Raw genomic sequence first — 17,810 nt, forward strand, 5'->3', positions numbered from 1 at the left:
AATAAAATAATTAGAATATTATTATTATTATTATTATTAACATTTATTTGGGTTCAATTTTGTACAAAATTGTTCTTCTCCCTAAAATGAAATATAAAAATGAAAAAAATTATAGATTAAGAATAAATAAGTGTTCAAAAAAAAAAAAAAAAAAAAAAATTTTTATATACATTAAATAAAAAGAAAACCGCGATGAGAAAAACTGAAAAGGCTAGAAAGAAATTGAAACGCTCGAATCGACGAGAAATTAAGAAACGATATATATGATGTGACAAAGGAAAAGGTAAAACTAAGGAAGAATAAAGCCAAACTCTGGCATACATTCTGAATGAGTATTTTAAAAATCCCTTACGAGGTCGTCAAAACTTCGTTTAACATTCCAAGTTTCATATGAAATTAACCTGGACCTACCTGAGAAGAGTAATATGATCCTTAGCTAGTTTTAAGCTTTTGGTCTTCTGAGCATGGATTATGGAAGACTAATCTATCCATAAAGCGCATACAAAAGTGTCAAGGACAAGTTGAGACACTTGCTATGCTCGGTATATAGCATTCTGGAGTAAGATATTTTTTTGAAAATTTGTGTAAACTTCTAAATAACTATGTTTATGTGATTAGCATCATCATTATCCAGGATTATACCTTGCCAGATGTTTCAAGGAAAAAACACTAAAGCGTTTCTTAAACCTTCCATTTAAGCTATACAGAAACCTTTGGAATTCTTACCCAACTAGAGGATGGTCTAATGTATGGATCGAATCCGCAACCTATTGGGCAGGAGCTACCGATCCCAAAAAAAATATGGTGATATATAAATGACCACCCTAACACCCTTCTTTCATATTAAACCCTACACCTATTATATATAAGAAACCAGTAAAGGACCCCAGTGCTTGATGTTTATTATTTTTTTTGTGTTTTCAGAATTGAAAGTTTCTCATTGTGTTCCTAATTTTGATATTCGACTCAATTTCAAATTTATTTAAACTGTGAAATTTGATTGTTCGAAATGGCTGTAGGTTTTCGACTTTAGTGACTTACACGAAAATCGAGCTAATGGCGGCGGAAAAGTTTATGATCACGAGGCAGAAAAGCTCCCTACATATATTGGATTTCTATCATTTATTCGATAATCAACAACCATGACTTTAAAATCTTTTTAGTTGAGGTATTAAATACCTTCAAAAAGCTAGTAAAACAGCATTTTTTAACAAATGCAGCTCATTGTGTTGTCTTTGTTCCCTCCTAAAACAAACTTTCGATTTACTGATATTTAACATACTTTACAGATCGTAGTTTATTTTACCGTCAAAAAGAATACTGGCAAATTTATCATAAATTAATTTTTCATAAACACGTTGCCTACACGTCTATATAGTTCTAAAGTGTGTAATTTTTTGCACCTTGACCTTTTGAGTGGTCCGTTTTTTACACACCATTCTTCGGATATTGAATTTTTTGAATCGTTTCGTAGCCCCTTTAAAAGAACTGCAGAAATTTTTTTAATTTTGTAATAACATAAATAATGGTATGCCCTGGGGACAAAGTTGGAAGCTTCTTAGTGTCATAGCTTTCCAAAAACAAGTAAAACATGTATCACTGCCAGAACTTATTTAGGTTAGAAGACAAAAAACAACTGCTGAGAATTCTTCATTTAAAATGCTTATCGGACACAAATGCTCTCTTCTTTCTAAAAAGATAAACTAAATGAACAAAAAATAGAAAAAAAATCTATGTGAAGGATGTCTGCTTACGGCCTATCACCCAAATTATATTTCATTTATTTTCTTGTGAGCAAAATTATTTCCATGATCGCAATGTTAAAAACCCATTTATTAACTATTTGACAGACTCGTCCTCGCCAATCCAGGATGGCACTTTTTTTTTGCTGTAAGACAACGAAAATCTCAAATCAAATTCTTCATTTAACAAAAAAGTACATAGTTATAAGAGGCATGTGAGAAAATAGTTCTGTCAAGATTGTCAAATGAAAAGCTGGTAGCCTGAAATATAAATAAATACATTTTCTTCATTCAAACCACCTAGAGTCTTTCTTTTTATTTTTCTGTATTTTTGAACCAGAAAGTTTATCCTTATATTGTTCCACCAGTGAATTAAACTTTTGCTCTTCTTTGGCATTGTGATTCTGACGCACCTTCCGCCCTCTTTTCACAGGCGTGTGAGATTCACTATTACTGATATTTTCCACAGGTGCATCGTAATGTTTTCGTTTTAATCTATTATCGCCGCCATTTTTAGCGGAATTTACAAAGTTGATATTATTTTGTTCAACATCATTCGACTTGTTTGTAAGGTTGTTTTTCTTTTTTTCTTCCCGCTTTTTTTTATATCGCACAAGTCGTTTCTCCCACTGAGATTTTTTCTTCTCCGTCGATGTCTTTTCAAGTTCTCCATTATTTTGTTCTTCTGAACTTTGTTCATTTTGCGTAAGTTTTTGTTGATTCTTTAGTTTCCGCTGCTCCAGTAACTTCAAGGCTTTCGTACTTTCAACAGAAAACTCGACAATCGGTCTTCTCTTCTCAGTAAACACATCCGGATTGTTATTCGTAGCCCGAAGTAACGCCAAAGCATGCTCATGTGTGTCAACGTTGACAAAAGCGTACCCGAGGGAGCGAGGAACGCCATTTTGATCTTTTCGATCTTTGCTTCGCATCACTTTCACATCTGTAATTTTCATTTCGTTGCTAGCATGTTTATGAAGCGCACTACGCAATTCGTTTGCGTCGGTTGTCAACGGAAGATTTCGAATACATAACCTGAAAGGAAATCACAACGTTGAAAAGCTGTACCGCTGTATTTTTCAGCGTGAAATTATTTTATTGATTAGCCAATGGCGTGGGCTCAGCTTTTAGCGAAGACATAGACTCGTAATTTTAAATTTTATTGTAAAATCGAAAACCGGGAAAATTTACTCCCGCGAGGTTTAGGAAGCACTCAAATCCGTAAAACTTTATTTTCGCCAAAATTTCTCAAAAGATGGGGATGCAAAATTAGGGGATTTACAATGCAAATTTGAAGAAGTCTCTTGCATAAATTACGCTGCACATGCACTGTATTAGACATTTGATTTGAGACTTCATCATATGTCTTCCACAATGCGGTATAGTTGTTTGATGAATATGTTTCCTGATCAGCAAAAACTTTTTTTAATATTCCCCTTCTCCGATTAGCGGGAATAACTACGCATGAATCAAACAGAATAGTAAATTGACATGCATGTGTTTAAACCACCTTAAAAAAAATCTTTAATTTTTTTTAAGTTTCTAGGTACTTGCTAGAAACAACAAGAATTGCAATGGTAGTCGGGCTAACTAGGTAAAAATATTTAGCAGACAAGAAAACGTGTAAATCAACTTCGCTATAGCTGTACAAGTTGTACAAGTTAAATTTCAACTCTATAGCACTTGTAAAAAACCACTGGACCACTGAGTAGAGTTTGATGTTGTACTACCTCCTGAGTTACAACCCGTTACAAATTAAAAAAAAAGAAGCCCAAATTTTTCGCTGCTACCATCTTTTGCCCACATACAGTTTTATTTTTTCCTCTTTTTTTATACCTCCCACTTTAAAAGGTTCTCTAAGGCCGCGAAATATTAAATTAACGCTTGGGCGTGTATTTTCGTCATTCATTTCCATTTGCTTGAACAATCCTTGTGCACACAACTTTTTAAATCAAAAAAGTATTACCTTGTAGTAGAAACAAAATAGTTCGGATCCTTCAGTTTTGTTTTCTTCTCTGCCAATGCTTTCTCTCTTTTCTTTAAATCCGCTTCTGATAAACTCTCAAACCTTGGAGAGCTTTTAGTAATTACTCCTTCATATGCCAAATACAAATTTCGTTTGTCTTTTTCTTTTTTGTTGTCAGCCTGCACGCGTTTGATCTCACCGAGCTTACCTTGACTTACAGCTAAGGACACACTCAGTGGTCGACCATCTATACGAAACGTCCCTCCGTCTTCAGAATTCTGTGGTTCTTCTAAACACTTCTCCGCAGATATTTTTTCTTTAAACTTTACAAAAGCCGAGCCTCTGCTTCGACCGGTTTCTTGATCGTAAACAATTTTACAATATTCTATTTCGCCGAATCTTTCGAAATGCGACACCACTGTCTCTTCATCTGTGTCGTATGAAAGATTGCGCAGAAAAACAGTTTTCCCTTTAAACAAAAAGTAGAAAAAATAATATTAATATACACGAAGCGATACTAACTTTACAGCACCGCAAACAAACTGTTGCGTCAGGCAGAATTAAAGGAAATTCATTGGTGCAGAGAGTTGTAATCCCCATAATGTATTCTCTTAGTGGGCACTTATTTTTGCGTCTCAACCTGATCCTTCGAGTTAAATTTGCTGAATCCGAGAAAGTTATTCCATGCAATTTACTTTTATCGATCACTCCTAATATTCATGCACATCACTTCCAATGTTTTTGCATAATATGTACGATACTAATTTTACTCTCACCACACACGACAAAATTAACAAGTTTTTCAATCTTTGAACCTGAAGATTCCATTTCAGGGAAGTTCATCACCCGTAAGAAAGAACGGGGTATCAGACTATAAAATTTCATGCTCCTTACTTGAAGCAGAATATTCGTCACATATTTAAATCAAATTGTGCATCTAAATCTGTAGATAAAAAAATGAAATTATAAAGTTGCTCAGTTTTTTGCAATTTTACTGACTTTTTAGCAAATAAAAAAATAACCATTGACGCTCCAACCTAAAAAACCAAGCTTTTAAAATAAAAATATACCTTCTTTAACGTCTTTACTTTTCTTCACTACTTTTGTAACTTTATTTTCGTCATCACTGTCTTCCATGTCTCCACTGACATCCTCTTCACTCCCATTCTCTTTGTTTTCTTCATCTTCATCTTCTCCTTCTTCATCTTCTTCTTCGTCACTATCACCTGTCACATCATCATCAGCATCACCACCATCAGTAGGAATTTTACTATTATCATTTTCAATGTCTTTGTCTTTCTTTACAGTTTCTAGATTTACAAAAAAATAACATTTAAAAATCCTTGTTATTTATCACAAGAAAACAATTCGAAAGTTGTCATCTATTGGTTTGGACTACCTCCGGAGTGTTAAACTAAGTTATCGGACAGAGTGGGATACCAACCCCAAGGATCCGGAGTGGCGATTCGTTCTGTGGAAGGATAGCCAAGCGGCGCCAGTTTTGTAAAACTGTCACTTGGAATCGGAAAGTTTGAAGTGTGTAAGTTCGAATCTCACTCTGTCCGAAAATTAATTAGCTCAAATTGGGCGGTAGCACACATTAAAAGATAACAAAGTTCCAACTCTTATTTTCAATATTTTATCAACAATATTTGATTTTCCTTCATCATTGCCATCACTCACCGCTGTTGTTGTTGACGCTTGTCAAATTCTCCTTCTTTTTGTTCACTTTGGAAATTGTTTCTATGAAAACAAACATGCAACCATGGCAACAAACACAAAAGTTAGGAATCCAATCAAAATAAAATCATCAAAACTACTGATCCAGGTGGTAGACTTTAAATTTGTTCTTAATTTCATACTTTATGCATTTTCCAGTTTCAATTGGGCAAAAGAATAAAATAAATAAATAAATAAAAAAAAACGGTTAAACAACATTATTCTTTTCATAGGTTTTGTCTCACTTTAAAATAAAAATAAAAAATTCTTACCAGTATTTTTATTTTCCTCATACTTTTCTTTGGAGACAGCCCAATCCACCACTACTGTTCTTCCCTTTATCTCTGTCATATTTAATGCATCCACAGCGGCTTTTGCTTGGGCTTGATTTTCAAACTGAACAAATGCACAACCAATTTTGATTTCTCTGTTTTTTACATGTTTGGTTGGGATGCTCACTTCAAGAATCTTTCCAAATTTTGAAAACGAAGAACGAATGTCATTTTCATCGCATTTAAAATTCAAATTTCGAACAATCAACCTTGACAGGCCTAGCATTTTCTTCGATGGATTTTTTCCCTCTTTTGTTAGCAAAACTGCTGATAATGCGTGGGACTTCTTCACTTTCCGGCCAGGAATTTTTTGTATTGCTCTGATAGTTGCTTTATACTCCTTGAAACGAATGAACGCTGTCACTTCAGATCTTTCGGGTACAGGGTAAACAATATTTTCAATCTCGCCAAATTGTTCACACATAACGCGAAAAGCTTTTCTTTTTACTTTGGATGTCAATCCAGTTAAAACAATAGTTCTTTGCAAGTCTGTCCTGTCAGTGATTCGTTGAACATGTGCACCACTTTTTGCTTTATCACTTTTCACACTTTTCTCTACTTGATGATTTTCACTATCACTTTTTTTCACTATTTTATTTTCTTTCACTATTTTATCTTCTTGTAACTTTACGTCATCAAGATCTTCATCATTATCAGCACTCTTACCTACATAGACAATAGTAAAAAAATGCTTACCTTATTTATTCAATTTTAGGACATTTATGGAATGTACTATTTAGTTTGTAAATAATTATAAAAGGAAACAGATCAAGCTGTGAAAGCCTCATATTTAAAATAAAATTATTTGAACATGCACACATGGCCCAGTGTTACAACATAAACAAAAATTAAAAAAAAGCAAAATTCTGTTAATGTAAAAAAAGCATATTAAGTTTTAACGAGATCAGCCAACTTTTTCTTTCAGTATAATTGATTGTTTCATTGGTTTGATTGACTTTGATTGTTAAAAAGAACAGAACTTAACACCTCGTTAAAGGTTGCTGGATTTTGTCACAGAAAGCAAAGCAATAAGTTATATATACCTTGTTTCTCTTTTCTTTTCTGGTGTTTAGGCTTTTTGTTTGCATAGCATATTTTAACTTTACGGCTGTTGATTGTTTTAACTGATTTAGCTGCGTTATCTGCGTCATCTTGCAATACAAACTGAACATATCCAAATCCTCTGCATTTAGAAGCATTATCTAAAAATTTGTTTGATCTTCTTTAAGTATATACACAACAGTTACATTTTAGTGCAATTCTATTTCTAAGAAATCTCTAATTTTAGTTTTAATTCTAAGAAATGATGTTTTGAAAAAGGGTTATTAGGAGGAAACTGTAAATTTTATTATTATTAAAAAACTGTTAAAATATTTGTTTGTTTCACAAGCAGTTGCAAAGTTTAAAAAAAGACCTATATCACAAAAAACTAATGTGTCAGATTTGTCCTGTACATATTATCTTCCAAAGCTTTTGCCTTGGTGTAGGTCACAGCTTTGGTAAATATGGAACTCACTGTAGCTCGGTCGGAAGAGCACTCAACACGCACATGAAAGGTTGCGTGACCAATGCCCACATAAAATCATTCTCTAGTAGGGCAGAAATTTCAGAGATTCATGTAGTTTAAATGGGAGCTTTAAACACTCTAGAACTGCCTTTGGTCCCTTCTGGAAACAATTGACGGAATATTACTCAAAAAAATTCCTGATTCATTTCAGCAACTTTTTTGAGCATGCCATTCTTCTCATGTAATTTGCTCTCTTATTTAAACTGATGAGGGTGGAAGGACCCTGGGCAAATGCCCCAAAGTCTTGGGTCTTCCGTTTCCTGCCAGGTTAGACCTTTATCCTGGACATTCATTTTTGTTTTGAGGTGGTTTCAATGGTTGTCTGGGGTACGTATTGATAACACCATGGGTAAATTGATTTAGCCACCTCAGAATATTTACTTGAAAAAGTAAGCAAGCCACTTAAACAACTGGTGCATATGGTGTAGACGCATGATTTAAATATCTGTGGACTGAACAAATGAAATATGGGGTCGTCAGTAAAAATTTAAAAGACCTGGATGAAGCAAGTGTCATTTTGGCCAAAAATTTTATGTTTATCAATTCACATTTATAATACCTATGCATTGATAAAGTTTAAATGGACATCCCTTAACAGGTCTAAAATTACTGATGACAGAAAAGAATAAAGCATATCAAATCTGAATTAAGGTGGATCTAGAAACGATTTTAAGTCAATAAAAAATTCATGAAGGAAACATGTGATTTACATGGAAACTTTCTCGTTTAAATAAGCTGTAGATGCATCTTGTTTTCATTCAACCGAAATCGCAAATTGGTGGCATGTCAATATTTTCGCTTACTTTAATTGTATACAATTTAATATGGCTGTTGGCTGTTGCATGTAAATTAAGATATACCTTGACTGAAAGCATGCTATCTTATAAACCCTTCGCTATATAAACATGGTTCTATCAATAAAGCGAAAGTTACTCCTTCTATTATACTACAAAAGACGATGTGACCAGCGAAAAATAAAAGCATGTATATTAGCATTTAAAATATAACAGCATAGTTACACTGTTATTCGCTTATTTAAGCTATATTGGGGGTTTAATTTGAAGGTGAATAACATATTTAAAAGTTTTCCCTGACATACACTTCATTGATGCAGTTAATAAAGTTATAATGGTCGCCTTTTTGTTGAAAACTTGACTACCAGCGATATGGCCCTAGAAATTTAAATATTGTATACACTGATCATTGTAACGTCTGACAATATGTGCAAGGTAAGTATATATCAAAATAAAGCGCATCTAACTTTAGCCTGGTAAGCTGTAATTTCTTTAAATACAAGTTAATATATATAAACCTTATCGGTATAAAATTTAAGGCGTATAAATTTTAGTGCTTTTTTCGCGCAAAATTCAAAAAATGCACTAAAATTTATTTGGCGATTCGGTTTGACGTCATACTTTTCATTGGAGGTGAAAAATTTCTGTATTTAAGGCTAAGAGAGTGCAGAGCTAGACACATTTTGGAGTTTTAAGAACAACGTTAAGAGGTTTAGCAACATCTAGATAGCTAAGTATTATTCTGCTCAATCTTGAAATGTAACCCGTCTTAAGACTGGACTGCCCAATCTACAGACATACATGTCCAATGTTAAAACAATTGTGGAAAACAAAGAGAACAGTGACAATTTTAGACTGTACCTCTTAAAAGGAACTTTAAATTGAAGCTTTTCTCAGCAAATCAAAAGGCAAAAAATTATACCATTTATATAAATATATGTGTATAAAAAAATTGAAACCATTTAACCATATATGGCTGACTATCGCTATAGCTATAGCTAGCTAAACTTCTCATTCAAAATGTCAAAATGAAGTTAACAGCTAACGATTTATCTGATTCTTTATATATAAACCTTTTTTAAAAAACATTTGGTCACTATGAGCTGTATATAAATACCAAATGTATAATACGTGCTAGCTATAGCTAGCTACGATTTTTACTATTTCCAAAAATTGGCCTGGTCAATTCAACAGTTTTTCGTTTTTTGTTTATCATTATACCCTAAATATGTTGTTTTAATGTGCCTGAGAATGGTTGTTGGGTCTTGCAAACAACAGAGCTTGTGTGGCACATCCCTTCTTTAAAATTTAAAAGGCGTCTAAAGATTAGCCTAACATGGTCTCCTGCCCAATCTTGTGACACCTTGCCCAGTCTTAAGACTGGCTGAACAGTCTTAAAGTCTAACCAGTCTTAAATCCTGAGATTGGGCAGAACAGTATCATTTCCAGACAGATTTTTATTGTGATTACCTTTCATTACCTAATTATTCTTCCACTTCCACATTTTTTAGCATTCTATTCCTTACAAACTAGTTTGTTTCACCCAGCAAAATAGCGGATGTAGCTAGCACAAATGCTATTCATCAATTAGGCAAAATGCCAATCATCACTACCGCAGCAATGCTGAATTGAATCGCCTTATACCATTACTATGCTTATATGGTATGTGCGCCAAAATTAGTATGCGCGAAATTGGGATTTTTTTCTTCAATATTTTATGCCATTTATTTAGTGAAAATTGTCCATATTTGTTCATGTTTGATGTTGTAAAAAGTTGTCCACCAGACAAAGGACCCTAATTAGGTCTGCACGCTCTTGCTGTTGTTTCTTGTTGCATTCAGTTATCACACACTGAAACTAAAAAACGTCTGGTAGAAAAAACTGTAAATATACTTTAGTTAAGAAAAATACACCTTAATTGTATTGATAGATACCTCGATTATGCGTTATCCCTCTGAATGTTGTTTGAGGAGTCAAATGCTCTATTTTATTGAGCTACCCTTTGTACAAAGTGGAGTACGTTGGTGGGAAAATTTCCTATCGTGCAAAAAAGAAAGATATGAAAGTGTGGCTAGGTACACTTAGGGAAACAAAAGGATACTGTAATGGTATAAATATAATTTTTTTACAAATAAAATTTTTTTTCAAATATTTGTGGAGTTTGTTATTCTCTACCAACTTCTATATTTATATATTTTTCAAAAATGTTGATTGGTAGTAGTATAAAAAAGGATTTACTTCTTTTGGTCGGCAAACTTCAAACACAGTTTCTTTTGAAAAGCGAACAAATAAATATATGTGTGAATCTCACTTTGAACATTCTAGTCTTTTATACCAACTGACATTCAGCACAACAGATTTTTCTTTTAACAGAGTTTAAATATTTAATAAGTTGTCTGTAGTTCGCTTAACACCTTCTGCACATCTTTGAATAGGCTATTGTTGTAAAGGTCAGGTTGCGAAAAAATCTTTTCAAGGAATTTTAGATGTTTGTTTTTCACGATGTATATATACATATGACTTAAAGCTAAACCTCCCACTTCAAAAAAAGTTCATCTTATTCTGTTTATATTATGTTGAGAATTTGTAATTTAACATTTATTAAGTAAAATTTGAAATAATAAAGCTAATATAAAGCCACAGTTTTTTGTGTATAAATATTTTTTCGGATTAAACCCAGTTTGACGTCATCTCCCGGATGGCAAAAAAGGCCCCCTGAACATGTTGCCGCAAAACGATAACTCAGAGAAAAAGAAGAAGAGTAAATTATTGCAACTAAGATTAATTTTGTTAATAATTATAAAATATGGCTTTTTGTAATAAGAATAATAGAAGTATAGCGCTGAAAAGCATTCCTTTGCCAGTCTTCAAACAGGCAAGAAAAGCGAGCTGCGTGTACTCATTAACAGAGTCAATACCGTTTCAAAGTTGAGTTTTAATCACTAGAATGTTTTGATTAACGTTGGCAAAAAAAGCTTTGGCAATTCTAAATCTCTGTCTACTTTTTTTTGCATTAGGCCATATGAAAATTCTGGTATAGGTGCTCGCTCTTCTACGTTGCGTCTAAGACTTTTCTATTATATTGTGGTACACCAGGCAGGGGATTTACGGGATTTTATTTTGTTCTGCGCACGTTGTTGATTTTTCTTTCTTTTTTTTTTCTTTTTTCCTTTCTTATATTAATCTATCGCGTTTCATTCTTATACCAAAGAACGCTATAGACCCTGGGATCGTGGTTGCTCGAATTGTTATTATAATAAGCCCAGGGTTGTGTTTTTGCACCCGTTCTTTCTATGTTTACTTCCACATGGTCGTGATTATTAACGCTGCCAATAGTGTAGTCATAAAATGAACTTTTCTGCAAATCTTCTAAATTAAAAATGCTTTCGGAGTCTAACTCTTCTAACCAACACAAACTCTTAGGGATCACAGCGCAGCATTTTTCGAAAGAGTAAAATAAAATGTCACCCGCCATGGTTTGCTCTGATAGCTCTAAATAGCTTCTTTTTACTTTAACATATACTTTCCGGCACCGCGACCCGTCTCCTGTGGGCATTGAAGTCTCTACACAAGTCGGAAAGAGCCAATCTCATTCTGAGAGCATCGGAACAGCTAAAAAGGCCATAGTTCACTACTAGGCTATTGCTTCCACTTCCATTCTCATCCTCATGTCAGCTTTCCCAGCTAGAATCTGATTCACTGTCAGGTTTTGTAGACTTTTTACTGGCCAAAATTAAGAAAGCCCGCAACTTACAAGTGTATACTTATGCTCAGTATATACCTGTTACAAACCCATCTTTAGTACCCATTACAAATGTTGAAAAAACAACAACCGCTTTGTCATATATAAAACGGCTTTGTATATAAAAAACATGGGCCAACGGCAGAGTCAGCAAAATTATCATCCAGGAGTTGACGTCACAAGACCTCCCGCGAAGGAATTTATTTACAATCAGGACACAAGAAGGCGACTGGCATGAAGCTTCTTCTCCAGCTAATATTTTACAACTTCAACAACAAATATCTTGCAAACAAATCAAAATAAGTCCAAAAGAAATTTTTTCGTAATTAGTACAATATTATGAGTTGATTTTCGAATACTTTTTTTAAAGTGGGAGGTAAGCTTTAAAATGTCCGAAACTCCCCTCCACGATGGAGAAATTCAACAAAACTTTGCACTTGTGTGCTCATCGATACCTGCTGACTTTGTCACAATTATTGTATATTTTGATTATTTAAAGAAAGAGACAGGTTAAAACACAAAAAAGCGAGCAAAAATTCATTTTTTCACAAAATTTCAAATAAAAAACGAATGACACGCTTTTTCGAAAAAATGTGACAAAGTATTGTTGCTATGGTAATGATAAAGTGATTGATAAATATAACGCAAAAAAAAAATAAAACGGAGGGGAGTTTCAGACGTTTTTGTGAAAAACAAGGATGTGGATTTATGGCTAGTTGGAAAAAAAATTTTATATTTACATTATCCTATCAGTACGGGATCTTTCCCCGATCGGGTGACTGTCCCCCAATCGGGGTAAATAACCTGATCGAGTGAGTGCGCAACCACCCAATCGGGAGAGACTTACCTGAATCAGGTAAGTATGTTTCTTGCTTAAAATTGCTTTTTAAAAAGGCAAGCCGCTGCCAAAAGTGCAATATAATTCTTGTTTACATTAAGTCAAACTTATTTTGCACCGTTTCAACAATTTAAAAAAATTCACCGTGTCATTCCAATGCTATTGATGATTTCTTGAGTTGGATTGACTATATGGTGCATATTTTCAGTCTATAGGTTGCACATTTTGTGCCTCTGAAGCTCATTTTAGTTGTCTTATAGACATGTGCTTGGAATTAGTTTAGTAAAAAGCCAGTATATAGCAAGCTATGTAGAGAAAAATGTGCATATTTTTTATCATATCTGACATAAAGTATAGTAGAGAAATATTATTATCTTTAACATAGCTAGTTAGCTGTCTCTAGAGTTTAAGCTGACTAGATGCTAAGCAAGAACTAAGTCTCTCCCAAGCACGTTCGGTTTGTTTGTGTATTTAGCTAGCTAAAAATTTACCGCTTGTTATGACTCACTCAATCGGGTGGTCGTAAAAAATTGCCACCAGTGCCGACTCACTCGATCAAGTGATTAACTCAATAGGATCGGGGAAAGATACCGTACTGCCTATAGACAATTTAATTTGCTTTTATATTTAACAAATAATTTTGAAGAAAAAAACATTATTTTTGAGAAATAATGAATATATATACTGACAATGTGTCTATACCCTTACAGTATCCTGAAGGTGGCAGTAACCCTTTTAAAAATCAATAAAAAATTTTTTACATTATATATAAGTTGCAAAAGATTAATTTTATATATCCATATTTTTTCTGTAATAACACACTTTTTTATAGCTAAAATACTATTATCTTTCACCAAAAATATTCAGCTTCAACAATTACTCTTTAAAATGAAATTTATGAATAATTGATTACTTCTGATTAAGTCTACGAGCCTGCGAAATTGTACAGAAAGAACTTACATAATTATTAAAGAGAAACGTTAATAACAACAAAGATGGCGCATTATGTAAAAATTTAAGACAATTTTCATTATGCTACACTGCATGAGCTTTAACTTTTGATAGCTATTTAGTTTTACTTTAAAATTTTCAGACATGTGAACCATGCAGTCATGATACGGTGTGCAGAAATCTTTTTATTCAGAGCATTTTTCTTTTAACAGCGGGATGTTTGCACAGAATAATTTGAAAAAAAACAAGAGGCTATTGTTCAAAAAATATGAATGAACAAAAAAAAAACTCAGCACACTGTTTTAACCCAAGGTTCATTTAAAAACAGAAGCTGACGATAGCAAGATTGTAAAAAGTTGGAGCTCGTAGAAGCCAAATTTTTTGGTGTTAAAATTTGGTATTAAAGTAACATCATGTCATTATGAATTAAGGCCTATATTTTTAGGAAATAGTAAAAAAATGGTATAAATAAAACACTGAGTAAATAATTCAGCTATTTGGACAGCTAAAAAAGGGTTACTACCACCTTAACTAAGATAATTGTTCTTTCTCTCTTTTGTTTGGTAAAGTAAGCTAGCTAGCACAACAAGAAACTCACCCTGATCTTTTACAACAAACGCCTTTTTAATAGGTCCAAATTCGGAAAATGCTTCTTCTAATTGTGTACTGGTGGTATCAAATGATAGATTCCTCACAAACACTGTTTTTCTAGGAGCAGCGTTTGCATCGTCCTCGTGCTTGTCAGCCATATTGAAATGCTGTAACAGGGCGGTTTTTTACTTCTTCCCTCCCTGTTTTATCAGAACACCCACGCGCAGAGGCGCAAATGAGGCGGATAGGTAGATAGATAGATAGCTAGATGTGCAAATTTTACATGGCTAGCCTCACAAATATCGAGGGATATATTACTTCCAGGAGGTGCCATGGCTTAGATGGAGAGTCTCCTAGAGTATTTAATGCTCATTTTGAGCCTACGCAGACCCAATTAGGGCCCGCGCTCTACTAGACAACTCCGGCAACATCCCAACGGCCCATACAGCGAGCCATCTCCCCTATTTCCCTCACATGGCTTGGGTTAACCCGGGGCTATGGTAACATTCTAGGGAATAATAGACAATAACCATGGACAATAACATTGTATATATTATTTATGTTTCAGATCAACATTGCATAATTATGACGCAAATGGTTTGATTCCTATCTATGTTGATCAATTTGTTTAATCTTACTGAGTAGAGCTTCATACAATATGCCGTCTGTTGATTGCCCAGTCCCCGACTGCTCATACGCTACACCAGATCTGGACCCCGTCATTGTTGCTGCTTTGCTAACTACCCACGCCACCACCCACTCTAATGGTAGTTTCTCCGCCTCATCCTCCGCTAAAATCGAGCGCGTGAAGCGCCCAACCATCACATTAGCCGGATCATCAGAAGACTGGACATACTTTCTTACCCGATGGAGGGAATACAAAACAGCTACAAAGATCACAGGCAGGGACGCTGTCTTGCAGTTATTAGAATGCTGTGATGAACAGTTACGCAGGGATTTGACACGATCAACTGCTGGTATGCTGGCAGATAAAAGTGAAGATGTTATCCTCTCGTCAATGAAATCCCTCGCCGTTCGAGAAGAAAACGTAATGGTCGCTCGCGTAGCCCTCAACAACATGTGTCAAGAACCTGAAGAATCGATACGATCCTTTGGTGCGAGATCAAAAGGACAGGCTGGCGTTTGCAAATACACCGTATCGTGCCCTGAGTGTAACTATGACGTTGACTATACAGAGCATATTCTGCGAGACGTACTTAGTCGAGGCATTGCAGATCCAGATATCCAGCTGGAACTCCTCGGCCACACCAACCAGGAGATGCCCCTGGAGCAGGTTATGAAATTCGTCGAAACAAAAGAAGCTGGTAAGCGATCTGCCACGCGTTTACTTGACAGTCATCAGGCTAGTGTCATACACAGTCAATACCGAAAGGGAAAGCGAGACTCGTTTACCAAGCCCAAAAATGATGTCGACTCCAAACGAGACACTTCGTCACAGAAATGCGGATATTGCGGAACACATTGTCATAGTGGTAATTCATTACAGTCCAGAAAATCTTCCTGCCCCGCATTCAGTCACTCATGTGGACACTGTCAGCGCCTACATCATTTCGATCATGTGCGTCGCAACAAGGACAAGAAAAACAAGGATAAGAAAGCTGATCAGACCGCTCTTGTTGAAGAATCCGTTAACACCTTCAACTCACTCTGTTCTATGAATCTTAAGCAGAGTAGAACCAACCCAGCAGACCATCACTGTCACGACAAGCGTAAGAACATGTGGAAGAAAACTCCATCTCAATCGCAGCCATTCCTTAATCTAGCTGTCCGAATCGCTGATACTGATTACGAGGAGTTGGGGTTTACAATCCCTCACGGAACTAGAGAATCGCCCATATCCATCCCAGCAATGGCAGACACTGGATGTCAGAGTTGCCTCATCGGTTTCAAATGGGTGCAACGTTTTCACCTTAATATAAAAGATCTTATTCCGGTCCGCATGAAAATGGATGCAGCTAATGGACAAGCCATCAAGATACTAGGTGCTATCATTCTCCGCATCTCTGGCATTAGTCAGGACGGTTCTCTTCAGGAGACCAAGCAGTTTACCTATGTCACCAATGATTCAGATAAGTTCTACCTTAGTCGGAGTGCATGTGTTGACCTTGGCATTATACCTGCAGAGTTTCCATCTATCGGTGCCAATACTATCACTGGTCCACTACAACACAACGAATGTGCCTGTCCAAAACGAACGGTACCACCTCCCATTCCCAAGGAGTTGCCATTTCCACCCACAGAACAGAATCGTGAAAAGTTTGAACAGTGGATTCTAAATTATTACAAAGACAGCACTTTCAACACATGTGAGCACCAACCGTTACCGTTGATGTCTGGACCACCTGTTAGACTGATGATCGACCAGGATGCTGAACCGACTGCACATCATTCTCCCATACCGGTTCCCATCCACTGGCAGGAGCAGGTCAAAGCCGATTTGGACCGGGACGTCAACCTCGGAGTTATTGAGCCTGTACCCATTGGTGAACCTGTGACCTGGTGTCACAGAATGGTCGTGTGCCCCAAGAAGAATGGAAAACCTAGACGTTGTGTTGATTTTCAAGCACTCAACAAACATGCTACACGGGAAACACATCACACACCATCCCCGTTTCATCAGGTGCGTACAGTTCCTCAGCACACAAAGAAAACAGTATCGGATGCCTGGAACGGTTATCATAGCGTCCCACTGCGCGAAGAGGATCGCCATTTAACAACGTACATCACGCCCTGGGGTCGATACAGATACTGCACCCTACCACAAGGTTACATCACCTCAGGCGACGGATATTCAAGGCGATTCGATGCTATAGTATCCGATTTTCCGAACAAAATTAAGGTGACTGATGACTCTTTATTATGGGCAAGTGACATTGGTGAATGTTTTTTCCATACCTTTCGTTGGTTAGATACATGTGGGCGAAACGGCATTATCCAGAACCCATCTAAATTCAAATTTGCCCACGATACTGTTGAATTTGCTGGTTTTGAGATCACCCCGACCAATGTCCGTCCATCATCCACCACCCTACGCGCTATCACCGATTTTCCGGTTCCCAAGAACATAACAGATGTGCGATCTTGGTTTGGCTTAGTCAACCAGGTGTCATATACGTTCAGCATGGCCGACAACATGGCACCCTTCCGTGACCTACTAAAGCCACAATCCGAATTTTATTGGGACGATCGATTAGATGAACTCTTTGCTACGTCTAAGGCGAAAATCGTCGATGAAATAGAAGAGGGAGTAACAATTTTTGATGGATCCAGACGCACTTGTATTGCGACCGACTGGTCTAAAACCGGGGTGGGCTTTTGGCTGTACCAGAAACATTGTTCCTGCATGGCCGAAACCCTGTTTTGTTGTCATACGGGGTGGAAAGTTGTTCTCGTGGGTAGCCGATTTACCCACCCAGCTGAATCACGTTACTCGCCAATTGAAGGTGAAGCGTTAGCTGTAGCGTACGCCTTGGATAAATGTAGACATTTTGTTTTAGGATGCCAGGACCTGATCATCGCTGTCGACCACAAGCCCTTGCTTGGACTG

At 35.9% G+C, this 17,810-nt stretch overlaps 1 protein-coding gene across 1 annotated transcript; it reads right to left on the reverse strand.

Annotated features, from left to right (window-relative positions):
- Positions 1–1,646: 1,646 nt before the first annotated feature.
- LOC130614073 (RNA-binding protein 28-like) lies at positions 1,647–14,445 on the reverse strand. Its single transcript, XM_057435471.1, has 7 exons — positions 14,250–14,445; positions 6,803–6,961; positions 5,700–6,425; positions 5,392–5,451; positions 4,779–5,018; positions 3,709–4,177; positions 1,647–2,777 (listed from the first exon to the last, which is right to left on the reverse strand). Exons 1-7 carry the CDS (start codon positions 14,398–14,400, stop codon positions 2,030–2,032), a joined length of 2,553 nt encoding a protein of 850 aa, XP_057291454.1. The 5' UTR covers positions 14,401–14,445; the 3' UTR covers positions 1,647–2,029.
- Positions 14,446–17,810: the final 3,365 nt, after the last annotated feature.

This window comes from Hydractinia symbiolongicarpus, chromosome 11, assembly GCF_029227915.1.
Source record: "Hydractinia symbiolongicarpus strain clone_291-10 chromosome 11, HSymV2.1, whole genome shotgun sequence".
Classification (NCBI taxonomy): domain Eukaryota; kingdom Metazoa; phylum Cnidaria; class Hydrozoa; order Anthoathecata; family Hydractiniidae; genus Hydractinia; species Hydractinia symbiolongicarpus.